Source organism: Pezoporus wallicus, unplaced genomic scaffold (genome assembly GCF_028554395.1).
Source record: "Pezoporus wallicus isolate ANWC-B61680 ecotype Strahan unplaced genomic scaffold, APGP_CSIRO_Pwel_v1 contig_2749, whole genome shotgun sequence".
Taxonomy (NCBI): Eukaryota; Metazoa; Chordata; class Aves; order Psittaciformes; family Psittacidae; genus Pezoporus; species Pezoporus wallicus.
The window spans coordinates 239,762-258,872 of NW_026638346.1; the positions used below are offsets into that span (position 1 = coordinate 239,762).

A 19,111-nucleotide genomic window follows, 5' to 3' on the forward strand; every position below is an offset into this window, starting at 1 on the left:
AATTTTTGTATAAATTCTTTTACTTTAATAGAAAAGACAGTATTCCACTTTATATAAATATAAGACACATTTACTGGTAGAAGAATGGGTATGCTGAAAGTATGTAACTGGTATACATATTTTTCTGTTTTGGAAGGCTTTTAAGCTAACTAGATTTCTGTAAAGCGCAATGTGACTGTTTTACTTTTTGTAGTCTTACAAAAATGTTGCAAAATTTAAAAATTACAAAAAATATATGCTTATGTATTTATGAAATTTCTGGGGTTATGTAAAATATTTTATATAATGAGATTAAATCAAAATCTATTAAGGCAAATATTCTCCATTTTGTATGATTTATTGCATGTTAGGTAACTTCACAATCATTTATGTATAAAATTAATAATTGTATAATGTAGTTTATATCAAAAATTCTGCTTCAGAGCTCCAAGTCTTTAAAATCAGGTAAGCCCCATAACTCACTTAAATTTTTAGCATCTTTGCACCTGCAAAGACGATCCAAGTGTCACACTGGACACAATGTTACAAAGGATTTCCCTAAAACTGAAAAATAAGTGTAAATGAAGAGATAACTGAAAGCAGTAATTGCTGCCTTACTTTGATACACACTAAAAGAATTGATAACTATTCATGAAATGGAGGAGCTAAATACTATCAGAAAGTTCTGTTACCCAGGACAAAATCTCTTTGGCAGCATTAAATTAAGATGTGTCAGGCATTAAAAAAAGCTTTGTCTTGCTAAAAAGCAAATATGGATTAGTCTTGATGAGTAAAGACAGTTAAAGTAATCTGAAAATTTAGTAAACTGAATTTACATGTGCACTGCATATTTTTAGCACAAAGCATTTTTAACATTCAGTGAAGACCCCTCAGTGCTTAAAAGTGACTATAGAAGGATATGTTTTTAAAAAATACAGAAAAGGATCCAAACTTTCTTGGAATACAGTATAAATCTGTTATGCCTCCATCTGTAGAGCGAGGCAAACTTTGGAAAAGGTAAGAATGCCAGGACCATCAGCATCTGTATGATAAAAGTTGAACTACAGCCATTCACCATGGAAGTGAGAAATCTGAGGGTCTTTAAAGTCTTGTGTGGCCTGGAAAACTTTAGGATGAAAATCATGAAAGCTTAATGTGTGAGAGGACTCAAACTTCAGAAAACATGAAGATTTTCCTTCACCTTAGGAGTTAATGGTCTTGTTTATTTACTCAGTGTTAATTCTGTCGTACCTCACAAAATGAAAATTGTATGAAAGAAACATGCTATATTAAAAAAATTGTATCTATAATAATAATTAAATATTTTGAATAAAGTTAAAAAAAAAAGCAACATTTTCAATACTTAAGCAGTCTTTGCGGTCTACATCTTCCTTTATCCTAGGTTATACTAAATAATACTGGAAACCTGTGTTTAGGCCTAAATTTCTTCCCTTGTTACTAGCAGTACATTACTATTTTCCATCTGTGAGTTTTTCTGTCTTCTTGCTTTGGCAGTACCATATTCAAATGAATGATGTAATGAAATCTTCATCACTCAGGAAAGAAAGAAAAACATTTCCAACAGAGCTTTGCTGTTTTTTTAAGTTACTTGCAGCACCAGATACCAGGACACAGAAGTGGAATCAATGTGGAAATTTATCAGATGCCTAATTTAAATTAAGTTGTACTTATTCTTTGGGAAATGCAAAACTTTAATAAAAGTATGAGATGTTTGACTTTGGGAGATTTGTTTTTTTTTCTTCTCCTGGATTTTTTTCACTGATAACAGTGTTTTGTCATATACACCACAATTTCCTTCTTCATTCCATTTGTGTCCTAATTAATTTTCCTTTTATTTTTATTTAAGTAAATATTACATCTGTTGGAGATTATTCTATGATCTGTATTACTTCAGTTTTCTCCTATGAAAGAAACCCAACAACCAAAACCCAAACCAAAAAATTTACCCTTGGGGTATGTTGTTGAAAACCTAAAAATGGTTATGAAAGGAGCTACTTCTAAAGTCCTGTCCAAATATATAGAGCAGTACTGAGCTTAGATTTAAAAAAAAAAAAAAAAGTGAATCATTTAACTTTCTCAGGGCAGACAAAAAAGATACTTTTGAAGTGGCTTTAAGTTATTCAGTGGTGTCAAATTTTCTTATTTTGCATTTTTTTTATTTCCTGTATATGTGAGAATGTATATACATTATTATGATATATTTTGTCTTAGTTTCACAGATCATCTTGTGGTCATTTACAGACTGCAAGTTGGAAATTGCTATAAAATACACTAGTGTGGAAATGAAAGAGTGCAGGAGTAAGAATAAGAAAAAACTGCACTATTATGAATGTCTGTTTACTTTAGAAGATAGTAGGAGGTTTTATGGGAAAATTGTGATTATACAATTAATGGTTTTTTTCTCTTTTGCCATCAAGGTCAAAGTAGAACTTGTACACTGTGCCCATATAATAGATGTCTGTCCATATAACTATGCCTGTGTGAATTGTATTGTGTTAGGAACAAATACTAGAAGAAAACCTCATTTGGCTTCATAAACACATTTCAGAGTTCTCTACCAGTTAGATTAGCTTTCTGCATTATTTTTGTGGAGTTTTTTTAAGATTTTCTTTATTTAGAAGATTTTTTTTTTTTCCTGATTTCAGGGTAATTTTGGTGAGGTGTATAAGGGAACATTAAAAGATAAAACTCCTGTTGCTGTAAAAACTTGTAAAGAAGATCTTCCTCAGGAATTGAAAATAAAATTTCTGTCAGAAGCCAGGTAGGTTCTCTAAATTTAATTTAAATGTATACTTGCCGTCGGATGTTGGTTTTTTTTTTCAAGTTTTATTACTAGATGAATTTACAAAATCTGACCTTCAGAAAAAGTCAAGTCCTCTCAGTTTATTCTAGAACTGTTTTCCTTGTAACTAAAGATATGCATTTTAGTATGTGAATGCACTAGCATCTGCACTTGCTGACGCTACCTCTTTGGCAAAGCATGCTATGCCTATAAAACACAATTATGTTAAGTGCTTCCATTTGGAACTTCTACGATGTATCATGAGCATATTTAATAAGATTATACCAGTCATAAATCCTACTTTACATGTGTGACTAGTAGAGCTGATCAAATGTGGCAAGGTTACTGAATAGATTCCATTTAATAATTTTCTTTGTAAGAAGAGTTCACTCCAGTAGAAATATTTTATATTGTGTCAGGCAGTATGTGATTGCATACTTATTTTTCAAATAATATTCATGCCACAATATGCTAAGTATTCTGAATGTAGCCTGAGGTAGATAGGTAAGTTCTGAAACCTCACAGTAAAGGGGTATGTTGAGATAATTTCACAGTTATTTAACATTTTCACTTTTGCTCAGAAGCTTAATATGTTTTCATTTTTACTCTCAAGCTAGTATGATCAGTATGGAAAAGTACAAGATAAAATGTACATTTTAGAGATTGAAGATCAGCCACTGTATCTATTGAATAACTTTAAATAGCTCAGAAGTTGGCAAGTGCAGCTTGTTAAACAGCCTGCTGCAAATGTTAGTCTGAAATAAAATGAAATGTATTGTTTCTCACTAGACATGTATGCACCAGGTAGGTTAGCATTTTACTCAAGAACCCAGAAATGGAAGAGGGAAAAAGATGTGTTTTAAGTCAACAAATAGTAGAAAAAACATTTAAGTTACTGGGTCTATGTAGAATTCTTCCTTGCCCTTCATTTCACTTCTGAATCGTAGCATGCTGGTTTAGGCTGCAAATGTTATTAATGAAGTATTGCTTGAGATGATGTAAATTTTTTTAATTCCCAAAATTAAAATTGCTGTCCTTATATTCTTCTGAAACTTACTGTATTAATTAATCTCTGACAATAAAAGTGGAATGAATGTGCTTTTGAAAAGTGCAGCACAGAAATGGAGAGGCATGGAAATGGAGAGGCATGCTGGGCATGCTTTTTTGATGTAGCTCTGCTTCTGGTCCACCACTGAAATTCTGTTTAATTACAAGGGTTCTTGAGAAACTGCGAACCTGTCAGGCCATTATTCAGTAATATAGACAAATGTTACGTGGACAAAAGGTAAACTTAAAGTGTTCAATCCTTGATTTATTAGCAAATCACTATGCCTTCCATTTAAAACACAATGATGATTGGTCTGTTACATTGCTTTTTTATCTTTATGATAACAATAATGACATGTTCCATTGAAATAATATTAAGGGTTTAAAATATTTTCCTATGTTATTCAATCAGTTTGTACAACAAAATTAATAATGTAAAATAAAGTTAAAATTAATATAATAAACTTACTATATTTTTTGCAGAATACTCAAGCAGTATGATCATCCTAATATTGTAAAACTAATAGGAGTTTGCACACAACGACAGCCTATTTATATTGTTATGGAACTTGTTCCAGGTAATTTTTTCCCCTTTTTTCAGCATATTTTCATAGGTGTTTTTTCCATAATATAAAATGTATTGTTTTCTATTTGCCTTTATTTCCATTCTTATGACTGATCTCAAAAGCCATCTCTCTTGCAAATCTTTGGAAATCTTAGGTTCTGCTAGATTTGGACTGGAGGGATCTCCACAAATCTGTTGTTTCTTTGTAGGCATTGAAGACAATAGAGTGTGCTGAAAGGTATCTCAGCTCTATCTTCGTTTTCCTCCTGACAAGACAGTACATGGTTCTTCCTTTAACAGTAGAGTTATGTAGTTAATGCTAAGATCCTTGTATTTAAAGAAACTTCATGGCTGTGTAATGTTTCAATTTTAATAATACAGATTTGGGTCATCTTTGGTAATATAAGAAGGTTTTTTTCTGTATCAAAATGTTCAGGGTTTTTATGTTCAGTTTATGAATAGCTTTTGAGTTATCTTTGTAATCTTGAGTTCATGTTATTCAGGAATGGAGAGAATTTCAAGTGTTGGGATGATAACAGCTATTGGGCAATTTTATTTCTCTGTTGGTTTTCTCAGCAGCTGAAACATGTGTGAGCTTGGTAGCCTTTTGTACTGCAACACTATTTGTTTTACATATCACTGTATTTGTCTTCAAAATTATGCAGCAAGCTGTTTTAAGAACTCATTCAGGAAGACTTAGATTGTTTATAATTCTTGAGTAATGGCTTTAGTACAACAGGACCTATTGGAATTTTCTGCCTTTAGTCAATTAAATTATATTTGTAAGTGTGATTAACTTTATTAAAATGGAGACTAAAAGCAGTGTCCTCGGTTTCAAGGCATACTTTGGTAATTACATTCTCCAGACATCTCTGAAGATAAAAATAAATCGTGATCTTTTAACACCTTTATCATTCTGGTTCAGGGTTTTCAGAGCCTAGGACAAACTGTTGAAATATACTAATACAATTTGAGGAGGAATTAGTGAAAACCTTTCTGTGATTCTTAATGCCTATTTTGCAGTCCAAGTCTATAAAAAAATTCTTTTATGTCCTGGCTTTGAATTTGTGAGAAACAACTTCTTAATTCTTACCCTGTTTTGCTGGCCTTCAAGTCCTCTGTATAGCTTCTGTGCTTCCCTGTCCGCCTAAACCCTGTATTATGTTCAAGCCATTACACTTTTCCATGTTCTTCTACACCTTTGCTAGCACACCATGAGACTGACCAAATCAGCTGTGATAAGGAACTCTGAAGAAGCTGGCAGAGGAAAGATAAAACACATCAGTTCAGAGAAGCAGTGATTCTGATGTTACTGATTTTCTGTTTTCCAATAGTAAGTTTGGATGAGATTTCCTCAGATAATAATTACTAGTGTTCTGATTTGGTATTTAATGCTGCCCTCTGAAGAACAAAATAGCAATAGGCTTGTTGACTTGAACTCAGCAAAACTTCTTCAGTATCTGCTTTGTCTGTGATTTGTCTTAAATATGTTTATGCATGAAGGTGTTTAAGCAGTGACATTCTTTTTAATAACTAAAAACTGCATGGTTTAGCTTAGAACTGTATTCTGCAAATGTATGGCTGAGGATGCCTGTAATTAATAAATGTCTGACAGCTTTTACTGTGAGGAAAAAATCAGAAACATCTCCATAAAATGTGGAATTCTTCTTGTGTTTTCTGTTCTGTTTAATGCTTGCACTTTTTCTACTGTGTTTATATCCTAAATACATGTCAGCTATATGCTTACTATACTATATCTTTCTAGACTGCTGTGGTGTGGCTCAGTAGCAGCTAATTCTGCTTTTTACTCCAGATTCAGATTTCAGTTCAGATTCTTAATTTGTTCAGGTATTAAAAATGTAATTTGAAACTTAGCACTTTATGTAGATAGGTGCTACTCAGTTACTGGTTCTGTCATAAGCTATCTCTGCAAAGGAGTCTTCTTCCTTTGTTGCAAATGTAAATGGGTTTAAAAACTATGCATCTGCATAAAGTCATCAGTAAAAACAGTAGAGATGATGGCAGATGCATATTTAAGCATCTGTGCACCCAGTGTTAGATGCAGAAATAGCCCAGATGTTGCCAAAAGAAAAGTAAAGCAAATTGTCAAAGTTATCCTTTGTCTGTCCCTTTTCTTGGTGTGTGAGTTAACATAACAAGGGATGTGTCCTAAAGTAATAATCACATAAAGAAATTTCAAGATAGGTGATGCTCCATCCCTGGCAGTGTTCAAGACCAGGTTGGACGAGGCCTTGGGTGATTTGATTTAGCGTAAGGTGTCCCTGCCCACGGCCGGGGGGGGGGAACTAGATGATCTTAAGGTCCTTTCCAACCCTAACTATTCTATGATTCTATGCAGGAAGGATTAACTGAAATAGTAAATAAGGTAGCAGAGCATTTCAGATACATAGCCAAAGTGAAAAAGTAGATGAGAAATTATATATGTTAATGAAAAAGAACCATCAATTTCTATTTACTTACTTGCCATTGGCCATACTGATCTCACTGTATATGTCCACCCTATGCCAATCCATCATAGATTACTCCAGTACAGAAAGACCCTATTGCCTCTTTCTCAATCCACCACCTGTAAAGAAATGAGGGTAGTATCTCAATGTCATGTATATGTGTTTTACATAAATTCTCTTTAAGGCATGCATATGTGGAAAAATATATCTCGTCTCCCTGTCATCAGATGTGTTGTTAGGGCCAGGCCTCTGCTCAGTCTTGTCCTGCACGTCTTTCTGCAGGAACCTCTACAGGTGAGAAGGGGAAGAACAGAATGTGCCATCTTTTCTTAGAGTAGGTTGGGATGAGGTTACTCTGGTCCTTCTAGTTTCTCAGATAACGTCTATAGAAAGAAACAGTTCTTTAAATTGAGAAGGGAGAAGGCCTGGAAAGACATAACTGTATTTTTATGATGATCCTGTTGTGATGGCATGGACTTAGAATGCTTTATTGATTAGATTAAAGATACAACAGTAGAAGTCCTAATAGCTATGCATGATTTTTATGTCAAGTTAAGAGACTCTACTAATCTGGTAGAAGACAATTTTTTCTGAAGAAAGAAATATACACATTACATATGTCATATATATAGCATATATATAACAAATAATTTAAGAAATGTGTGTTTTACAGTTTCTAATAAAATATGCCCAATGACCGTCACAAGATAAGCTTCTTTCTCACATTTTGAAGAACGTATATCAGGCAACATGCAATTTAATGTAGGCAAAAAAGATACAGGAATTATTTTAAAGAGCTGAGTTCTGTTTTCCAGGTGAGTGTCTGTAATATTGCCCAAGTAAAGTTATATAATAGTTTCTCTGAATACAACTGTTTCTTATTCTTTCTGACACACATACCACAAATAAAAATTTCAGTAAGCTGTGATGGCTACTTACTAATAAGAAACTCCCAATCAGTATTCTGAAAGTGCTGTTTGGGAGCTGTGTGCTCTATTTTGTGTAGGACAATATTTATTTATTGTTTAATTTAGATTTATTATTGCTTTATAAAAACTATTCTTGTAATTGATTAAAAGAAGGATTAAAATATTCCCTGTCTTGTATAAACAGGAGCTAAAATGGCATGTAACGGCAACTATGTCCTTCATATATACCTGGAAAGTTAAACATACAGAAGAGCTGTGATGTAAGACTGCCGTTTAGAAATTTACTATGAGAGTTACCAAAATACAAAATCTAAGATTTTTGAAATCCCAAGCAAATTGTTCTCCCTCTCCTCCCCTCACCTTCAGAAAATTGCCAAGAGAGCCGTTGAAATTGAGTCACTGAGTCTTTAAATTTTTTTCTTACAAATGTTTTGAGATATATAGAAAAATCTGAATTGCAGGCTTAAGTTACGCTAGTTAGCTGCTCTAAAAAAGCAATTAGCAAAGCAGATGGTTATAAAATGTTGATTTGTGACTGCATAATGGATACATTTGTAATAACTTTTAAAGCATTCTTGCAAATAATTTTATTCTTTTTTACCTGAATGACATTGAAATATTGGGCCCAGATCCTTACAAGGGCCTATTACTGAAGCTGCTCTCTGGCTTCTCAGCCACCATGTAATAAAAATTAGCCTTGAGTTTTACAATGTCATAGGTTTTTTTCTGTGAATTTTTTAGTAGACCAAGAACTGAGAAAACAACTCTATTGGAAATAATCTTTGTATTACAACATTTGCTAGCAGAGAACATCTCAGAGAGATTTCCTCTTCTTTGGTAGTTATGACTCTTTCTCCGTGACAGCTGTAGTTAACAATTTGAAAATATTAAGACTGTTAAAAAGAAAGAAAATGAGTGTTGACGCAGGAGTCATGGACAACGCAGAGACGATCAATTCCAGCTTCTTCTTGTCTTGCTTAAGCTTCTTCGGGCCTCTCATGGCCTTGCTGTATCTTTTGGGATTATTCAGGGTTTATGTACCAATTATGCATTCTCCTGTGAGAACACTGTCTCCACAAATGAGGAGCACAACACCCATGCATTTGTATGCTGATTTTTTTTGCATTTGTTTTGTGTTCCTAATAGGGGTTGGGCTTTTATTTCTCATTTGCTGTGCACTTACCTTTGCTCATATTATCTGATTCCATATTGCTAGCTTCTACTCTTCACATTCTATTAGGACTCTTAATTTAGGACGGGCCTGAACAATGCATATGCACATGCCCTCACTTGGTAAGTCAGATATGCTGGTTTCTAGATGCATAGACTCCAGTAAGCTCAGCTCCTTGGATACATGGTGTGATGGCCTGAGCCAGAGAGCATATGAACTAGTTGAGCCTTTGCTAATAATCTGCATAGCATAGTAACAGGAAGGATATGCATCCAGTGGAGGATTGTGTTTTAATACTAAGACATTATTCAGGTAAAGAGCCTGTAAACTTGATCTATGATCCTGAGATTTACCTTGCAGCAATACCTAGGGACAGTACAGTGGGAAAAGTCTCCCTACTAATTCTGATGTCGCTGAGGCTACTGGATGTACGGAAACGCATTTGACTGCCTGTTTCTTTTTCTGTCTCTACTGCCCAAGAACAGATTTCAGATGCTGTGTTAGCACATAGCTAATGAGAACTCCATGACAGTGAACTAAATCTTGCTGTAATTGCAATATCATGCCCTGAACTTTGACTCCTGTGTTGAAAAAGTAGAATGATTCAGATCAGCTTGAGAAAAAGCAGAGTACAATTCTCAAGTTGATGTATACTGCCTAAGATTTTCATACCTTTCAGAAAGTCTGCTTAGAAAAAAATAGACTATTGGAACCTGTTAGTATTAAGAAGAACTTCAGTAATGTAGAACTTGTAGTTTGGGAACTACAAAGCAATCTCACCTCTGTGCCTGGGAAAATCTTGGAGCAGATTCTCCTGGAAGGCAACTAAGGCACATGAAAAAGAATGAAGTGGTTAGTGACAGCCAGCATGGCTTCCCTAAGGGGAAAATCCTGTGTAACCAAATCGGTGGCCATCTATGATGGGGCTACAGAACTGATGGACAGGGGTAGAGAAGTTGATGTCATCTACCTGGACTTGTGTAAAGAGTTCAACACTGTCCCGCACAACATCCTTGTCTCTAAACTGGAGAGACATCAATTTGACAGGTGGACCACTCAGTGGATAAAGAACTGGCTGGATGGCTGCACACAGAGTTGTGTTCAATGCCTCAATGTCCAGCTGGAGACCAGTAATGAGCGGTGCCCCTCATAAATCAGTGTTGGGACCGGTCTTGTTCAACATCTTTGTCACTGACATGGCCAGTGGGATTGAGTGCGCCCTCAGCAAGTTTGCTGATGACACCAAGCTGTGTGGCTCGGTTGATACGCTGGAGGGAAGGAATGCCATCCAGAGGGAACCTTGACACGCCTGTGAGGTGGGCTGATGCCAGCCTTATGAAGCTTAACCATGCCAAGTGCAAGGTCCTACACCTAGGTTAGAGCAATCCCAGGCACAGCTACAGGTTGGACAGAGAAGAGATTCAGAGCAGCCCTGCGGAGAAGGACTTGGGGGTGCTGGTTGATGAGAAAATGAACATGAGCTGGCTTCAGTGTGCCCTCGCAGCCCAGAAAGCCAACCATATCCTGGGCTGCATCAAAAGGAGCGTGACCTGCCCCTCTGCTCTCATGAGACCTCACTTGGAGTACTGTGTGCAGTTCTGGTGTCCTCAACATAAAAAGGACATGGAACTGTTGGAACAAGTCCAGAGGAGGGCCACGAGGATGATCAGGGGACTGGAGCACTTCCCGTATGAAGACAGGCTGAGGAAGTTGTGGCTGTTCAGCCTGGAGAAGAGAAGGCTGCATGGAGACCTCATAGCAGCCTTCCAGTATCTGAAGGGGGCCTATAGGGATGCTGGAGAGGGACTCTTCATTAGAGACTGTAGTGATAGGACAAGGGGTAACGGGTTCAAACTTAAATAGGTGAAGTTTAGATTGGATATAAGGAAGAAGTTCTTTACTGTAAGTGTGTTGAGGCACTGGAATGGGTTGCCAAGGGAAGTTGTGAATGTTCCATCCCTTGTGGTGTTCAAGGCCAGGTTGGACCGAGCCTCGAGTGACGTGGTTTAGTGTGAGGTGTCCCTGGCCATGGCAGGGGGATTGGAACTAGATGATCTTAAGGTCCTTTCCAAACCTAACTATTCTATGATTCTATGAATCATAAAGGCTGCTGTAAATGATTTTTTTTTTGTGGTATTGTTCCTTTTTTGTTGAATAAAGGAGACCTAATGCTAAGAGTAGCTAAAGTACATGTATGCTGTGGCTTACCTGAGCTTAACGTTAGCCCTGCTGTCTCTGAGGTGCAGCCAGATTCATAGATATTCTTGAAATGCTGATCAATGGTGAAAAAAAAATGGAAACTTTTAATTTCATGTTATGTGGTTCAGCTGCTATGTTTTCAACTTTGGTGTTTTTTTTTTTCTCTTTCCTACTTTGGGAGGGATTGAAATCTCTATAGAGATTTTTTTTTTTTTTCCTCAATTGCTTCTTGTCAAGACATCACTTAAAACTTTTAATAAAAAGTTTTGCATGATCTGCCCCTGTGGTTGTATTGTGTACTTTTGCAGCAAATTTCAGCTTTATGTCCTGGCTTGCAGTCACATCCTGAATCTTTACTGCATGCTGGTGAAAAATCAGTGCAGCAGAAAGAAAAAAAAAGATCAAATTCTAGCCAAATTGATATCAGAGCTAAGGTGCAGATTTTTAATAGTGGTAGTGACTGGCTTTGTTTTCCATTAAATTTTTTGTTTTCTAGTCAGATGAGTTATCTGGCTCAATACCTAGTTGTTGCTAAAGCCAACTTCTGTCTGCCCTACACTTTCTCCTTTTCTCTTGTGCTCAGCTAAGCTTACAGCTTCCGTTTTTGTCTCCACTGCAACCTGCCATGGTTCTACCTCTGCCACCTTCTCTCTTGTTGGGCATGTCACCTTATGAACCAGTCACCCTTCCGTGGAATCCTTCATTGTGTATGTTTATGTCCAGCTTCACCCTCTCAAGTCCTCTGGGTGTATGCACGCACCTGCAGATATACAGACCCCATTTCTTCTTTATGCTTTCCCTTCTTTGTGTTGTACATCCATATGGGCCCCTGCCTTCGTATTTACTGCATCGTTTCCAACTGTGAAGATACTAAGAGAGGAAGCAGTAAGCTTCCTTTGTCGGGGTGTAGGTGGCAGTGATTAAAAATTCCTTCGGACTCAGAGGTTCTCTATTTGATAAAACAAAACCAGAAGCCCTCTGTACAGTCTTCTTTTAATTTAACATTTGAGGTTAGTTTGTTTTTTATATTTTCAAATATTTATGTTCTGTATTGAGATTGTACAGAAATATATTGTCAAGTAGATGAAACTGGAAAATCTGAAAACCGAATAAAAAAACCCGAAGCATGAAAAGTCAGCAGCGTGTTTTCGTAGCTACAAGAACTCCTATATGCATCTTATTTCTTACTTTTTATTTATTGATATTCCTTCACATTACTGTTTTTGCTTTGCCTATAACAACTTTAAGTAAAAATATCTATTATTTAATGTGTCTGCATTTAAAAATATGCTCATTGTTTTTTTTGTAGATTAAGAAAACGTTGTTCTTCATATATGCTTCATATGGGCTGTCATAACTTTCTAATCTGAAATCCTTTTCAAGGCTAGTAACTGTTGTTTTTTAACCATAGTCTGATTATAGGAATTACTGAAACAAAACGGAATGCAGCACTTCCTGAGGGAAGTTGATTTTCCTTTTAGTTAATTTCTGAAGTAGGTTGTATCTACCCACTCCTATAGTCATATATTCTTACAGCCACAATGCCAAAACATAAGCATCCAAGAAGTCTAGCCAGCATTATTTTGTGCAGCATAGAGGACAAGGGATGGTGGCTATTGATTTCTTGCTATGATTTCTGCTTTATTCTTGACAGATAGTGACAGACTTGCTTTTTCACAGGCTTTTATATCATTTGGAAATAACTAGTTAATGTGGTAGGATCATTGGCTTCACACTGTAGCGACTTGATCCACCACAAATCCAAAATACTGACCATTGTCAGTATTTTCCTCATTTTCAGTATTATATATCTATAGTCTGTCATCCCAATTAAATGAAGTGAAATAGCACATTATGTGTTGCAACCTTCTTCATTTTACTGTAATTTAGTTATTTTGTGATAGTGGGTCATCTCCTGCACATCCACATTTCCACAGTGCAAGATGTGGTCTTATCACAGGTTCTTCTGCTAAAACGTCATCCTCTTTGCAGTCCTTTGCAAACAACGTCTCTGTGTTTACTTCTTTGTTGCTGCTTGGCTCTCGATGTATGCCATTCTTTTAACTTCGGGGTTTTTTTCTTTCATTTCTTGGCTTCACATACATGCCTTTCCACTTTTATTTGCTTTGCTTAACAGGAAAAATGAAGTCTTAACTAAATCTTTCAACAGTACTCTGTACACAGTTGAAAAATACTGAATTACATACAAGCGATCCATTAGCTGAAAAGTGAAGCACACGGTTTTAAGGAAATGAGTGCTTCAGCATTTTTACACCTTTAATTTTTAATAGTTTGTCATATAGCTTACTTTTTTAAAAAAATATCTTCTATAGTTGCTACAGATGCATGTTTGCTATTTTAAATTCATAGTATTAAGTAACTGTGTTTGGGTTTATTTTGTTGATAATGTGTATGGGATTAAGGTACTGGACAATAGAGAAATGCTAAATTTCATAACATTAGTCAGAAGACTCACCGCATGAATCCCCAAATTTATAAAAGCTCACAGGGGCAGATAAAGGTAATTTCAATAATATTATAATAGCTTATAAAAGAATTGCAGATACTGAATCGTGTAGCTCCTCTTTGTTAGGTGACCATTAAGTGATGTGGCCAAGAAGCATGCTGCATCTTCATGATTAATACATATATAAATTTAAGAAGAATTAACTGGATTCTTTAAACAAGGTTTAAAGGTGCTTTAAACAAGGTGCTACTTAACAAGGTTGTTTAATAAAGGAAATTCTCCCACTTTATTAAAACTTATATGTAAATAATAATTTATCATTCCATATCACTCTTTGCTGTTAACACATTCATATTTGTATAATTATTATTCATAACTTTATTTAAATTGTGTGATGCCACATAGAGATACAATTATATATTGTATGTCTATATATCTAGAAATCAGTAAGTGGGAGATTTCACACCATAATTTCAAAGCTATTTTTTAATTATGTTCATTGTGGATATTGGCACTCTTGGCATTCAGAATACCAAGACTGTGTAGAACAATTTTGGGCGCCAGCTCAAGAGAGCACTGAATTTCATGCTCACAGCTGATCATAAATGCCATTGAAGTCAGAAATTATTTCATTGGCGTTTCTTGTATTTTGATGTATTCTCATAGATCACCGGTAGTTTTTTCTTCTCCTGCAAAATGTCAGCTTACTTTTGTGTGCACCATTAATGGAACTGTTATATTGCCATAAAATACTCTTTAACATACAGCATAAAGTTTACGCTATAAACTATGGAAAACACTAGGAGATGCTGGTATGTGGTATTGTTACGCTTAAAAATTCTGTATATAATGAGAAATAGTTCACATTCACAGTGTAATACATGAAGGGGTGTTTTCAGGAATCCAGTTACTAGAGTCTGCTCTCATGGAGCTTGTGCTTAGGTACTGCATTTTGTCATCTACTTAGTAAAATAAATCTATCGTATTAGGCAGACACTCCTCTACTGTTATTTATCCTCCTGTAAACCCCAAACAGGCAGTCAGTTTCTGTTTGGTGATAATACTGTACTGGCCTAATTATTTCTGTCGTACTTAAGAGTGGCTGGAACAAACCTTATTTCCTGGTAAGTGTTGAATGCCATTAACTGTAATAACGCGTAGCCATGTAGAATACAATAGAAATTCCATGTATAAGAGAAAGTACTAGTATGTAGTAAACTAGTTTAGTTTCAGTTGTTTCATAGTCTAATTGGTCTGTTTATTTAATCTTTTTATCAATGGCTACTATATTGGAGATGGTGCTCTTATGTGCTGCAAATAGTGAATTAGGACTTTTTATATTTAAACATGTTTTAAGAAGCACATAAAGACATTACATAGCCACAGTTCTACACTGAAGGGTTTGTAGTGAAATCCTCTTAACTCATCAGTGAAGGTATTCATGTGCATGCTTTTCTATGAAGATGAGTAACTGGAACATTGGCCACAGTAGACAGTGAAAGTAAAAATCTACTAGTAAGAAAAATTCTGTTAGTTAAAGGACAGACTTAAGACTATGTTCATATCACAATGATGAGGATTTTGAGGATGATTGATTTGAGGATCAGATTTAACCTAAAATGATGTCTCTTATACAAGTGCATTGCTGTGTTCTTTTGTCTGCAACAGACGGTGCTTTCAAATCAGTACTGAACAGAGTATTTAAAAGACATTTTTGTCATCTGTGTGCCAGGATAGATAGAAGAAAACAGAACTGCTATTGAAAACATTCTTTTGCTGACTTTTTTCACTATTGAGACTGAGGCAGATTAGGATAATTTTATTTAACTGTGTTTTGATGATAGGCATAAAATACACTGTATACAGCTCAAAGTCTATTGTGCTGGTTCTGCTCAGAACTCTGAAAGTTCAATACAGTACAAACACTGAAAATTAGCAAGTCTAAATCACTTCCTGATGATAGGCTTGCACTCGGAAGTTATGGGTTTCTGCTTTTGTGAGTTTGGCTTATTCTAATGTAAGGAACTGAGCAGCTTTTGATCCTGTTTGGAAACAAACTGATGAAGATTAGGATCGTAATTTGATTGAGAAAATTAGAAACAAATTTATAGCATGTATTATTTCTAAATTTTTAATGCATATGGTTAACTTTTAATATCTTAAAAATCTTTAGTAGCTCCTAAGGGGTTCTGGCTGGCCCAAAATGGACAATTCCTAGCATTGTGAATAAAAAAGATTGCTCACCTTTGCTTTCATCCTTGTACTTGAAAAATGTATTCTTGCAGTCTGGTAGTTAAATACCTAGATGATCCATAGTATTGGATTATGTGGTTTATACAAACTCTTTGTTACTCTTACAAATGGAAAAATAGACTATATATGCCTTAAAGAAACTGTTATGTGCACTGCTTTTCAAAAATGTCTGGAAATCTGTCACTGAAGAAAGAATGTATCAGGTAAACTTTTTCACCTGTTTAACTGGAATCAAGGTATTAAAGAAATTGGAGGTCATTAAAGAGCAGTGTACTCCCGGGGTCAATACTGTGGCCAGGCCTGTTCAGCATTTTCATTAATGGTCTGGGTAATAGGCAGAGTGCACTGTCAGCAAGTCTGCAGATGACACTGAACTGGGAGGAGGGGCTGATACACCAGAGGGTTGTGCTTTCATTCAGAGGGACCTGGACAGGCTGGAGAAAGGGGCTCACAGGAACCTCATGCAGTTCAACAAGGGGAAGCGCAAAGTCCGGCAGCTCAGGGGTAGGAACAGCCTCAGGCACCAGAACATGCTTGGGGGCTGCCAGCTGGGAAGCAGCTTGGCAGAAAGAGACCTGAAGGTCCTGGTGGACGCTAAGGGTTGAACACAGGCCAGCAATGTGCCCTTGTGGGAAAGGTGAATGGTATCCTGTGTTATGGGCTGCATTAGGAGGGGTGTTGTTAGCAGATCAAGGGAGATGATCTTTCCCCTTTACTCAGCAGTGGTGCAACCACATCTGGAATACCGGGTCCAGTTCTGGGCTCCCCAGTACAAGACAGACATGGACACATTGGAGACAGTTGCAGCAAAGGGTCACCAAGATGATGAAGGGACTGGAGCAGCTCTTCTAGGAGAAAGGACTGAGCGAGCTGGGACTGTTCAGCCTGGAGAAGAGAAGGGTCACGAGGTCTCATCAATGTATATAAATACCTGCAGGGAGGGTGCAAGGAGGACAGAGCCAGGCTTTTTTCAGTCATGCCCTGTAACAGGAGGAGAGAAAATAGGCACACACTGAAATATAGGAGGTTCCTCCTGAACATCAGGCAATACTTCCCTGTGATGGTGACTGAGCACTGGCACAGAGAGGTTCTGGCATCTCCATGCATGGAGATATTCAAAAGCCATCTGGGAATAGTCCTGGGCACCCAGCTCTAGGGAGCCCTGCTTGAGCAAACTGTTGAACCAGGTGACCTCTAGAGGATCACTGCCAGCCTCAACTATACTGTTCTGTGAAAACAGAGTATTTTCTGACTTTCCTGTAATATCACCATGTTTACCAAAAAAAAAAATCAAAATGGAAACTGGTTATCTGTAGTTTGTTAGGTGTTAATTTTCTGGGAGTTTCATTAAGGGAGAGCCTATAAAGCCTACCAAGATCATTTGTACTAAAAGATACCTAAATCCAGGGAAAAAGAATAAACAGAGCTGTTGACAGTTAAGGTGCTAATCCATTTTACAATTACTCCAACTTAATATTAAGTGGGCATTACAGTTATACTTCATAATAGCAAACTTTTAATATTCTCTTATTTTTTGCATTTTTATATTTTTGAAATATAAATAGGAATGGCCTTCTAAGAAAATCCCATATGAAGCTTTTAATAATGTCTTTTCACATTGATAAGAAGGCAGCAAATAGAATTGTGTGAGAGTGCAGAATTTGCAAAAGAGAATCACTATGGTCAATTCAGTGCAAAGTGAAGAGAAACGAAGACTGGAACAATGGCTGGCTACATTCTAGTAAATGAATAATGTGATGTGGAAAGCTCCGTTAGAATCTTTTGTCTTTGTCTGGAACAATAAATTATATTTTAGAAAAAACACAGTTAATATCAATCAGAAAATGGCATTGCGGTCCATATAATGTCTCCATATAATATATACAGACATACAATGTCTCTCCTGCTTATCTTTGTCCTAATTTAGTTTCAGAAACTTTTTTTTGCAAACATAAATGCCTTTTTTGAAATACTCCATACTGACCCATTTCCTCTTCAGACAAGAGGACAGCAGTTTTGTTCCTCCCAGGCAGAAGACTGTGAAGTCACAGCAACCATTGTTTGCCTTCAGTTGGCAGTGTCAAATATGCAGTTAACACTGCCTGAGAAGTAAATTTGTTACCCCTCCAAACACATCAGTGTAGAATTTGAGATACACCCATGCAAATGATCAACTAAAAATTACACTCACCTATCTAGTAGGACCTAAACTCTTTATTCAGAATTTCTGTAAACCCCTGCAGCAACCATTCTGTGATTAGTTATATTTATCACAAATTAGGTTTTGTCAACAATTTTTCATATATGTCTGTATTTAATGTACACTGGTGAGGATTTTGGGTATATTAGAAACGTCCTGTGCAGTTTTCACTTTAAGCACTTAGTATTTAAGGGAAGTTAAGGAAACTGCATTTTGGAAGGTAAGTTCCTTGTTCTTAGGCTAACCTCAAACTGATGGGTTAAGAAAATAAGCTGCATTTAGTTTGGTTTTGCACCCCTAAGAGAAGTAAATGCCAGTGCACTATCTGTTGTGTCTCACTGTCTATCTCTCTGTTTTGCTAGGAGGTGATTTCTTGTCCTTTTTGAGAAAAAAGAAGGATGATCTAAAAACCAAACAGTTGGTGAAATTTTCATTGGATGCTGCTTCTGGTATGGCATATCTTGAATCTAAAAATTGTATACATAGGTAAGAAAGATTTTTTTCCCCATACTATTATAATTTTCATAATTAAAAATGCTGTCTGTTTCAGTGTATATGATGCATATTATCAACAAGGGTGGTGCCTGCAATTGAAACAAAAAATGGACTATTTCTAGTAGGAATAATAATTGCTTGGCTGATTTAAAACTGTTGTGTTCATTTGGGTAAAAATAAGTACTATATTATTAGATCTGTATCATTTGTTGCTATTAAGATTTTAATAATTATTTTTCACAATAATAGTAGCCTTATAAGAAGTGTCATCCGTACAGTGACAGTGAATCATGGCAGAAAGCAATCTGTGAGGCTTTCTTGTCTGAAATTCACAGATATTTGCCTGGCCAACAAATAAGTTAAGTTACATTTGGAGTGTGTGTCAGAAAAATGTACTGGTTTCTCAGATAATAAAAGGAAAAAAACTGGAGTTCTGTATATTAAAATATTAATTACATATGCTGCTTTCTCTAAGATATTGAAAATTATCAGGCATTATGCTCTTGGGGTACTATATGTCTCTTCGTACCAAGCC

The 19,111-nt window shown here is 36.0% G+C and overlaps 1 protein-coding gene across 2 annotated transcripts in view; it reads left to right on the forward strand.

Annotated features, from left to right (window-relative positions):
- Positions 1-19,111, forward strand: part of FER (FER tyrosine kinase) — a 147,426-nt gene that overhangs the window by 93,835 nt on the left and 34,480 nt on the right. For both annotated transcript variants that reach the window (XM_057410458.1, XM_057410459.1), the window contains exons 15-17: positions 2,646-2,761; positions 4,313-4,407; positions 18,444-18,567. In XM_057410458.1, coding sequence (XP_057266441.1) covers positions 2,646-2,761; positions 4,313-4,407; positions 18,444-18,567 — 335 coding nt within the window. The remainder of the gene's footprint in view (positions 1-2,645; positions 2,762-4,312; positions 4,408-18,443; positions 18,568-19,111) is intronic.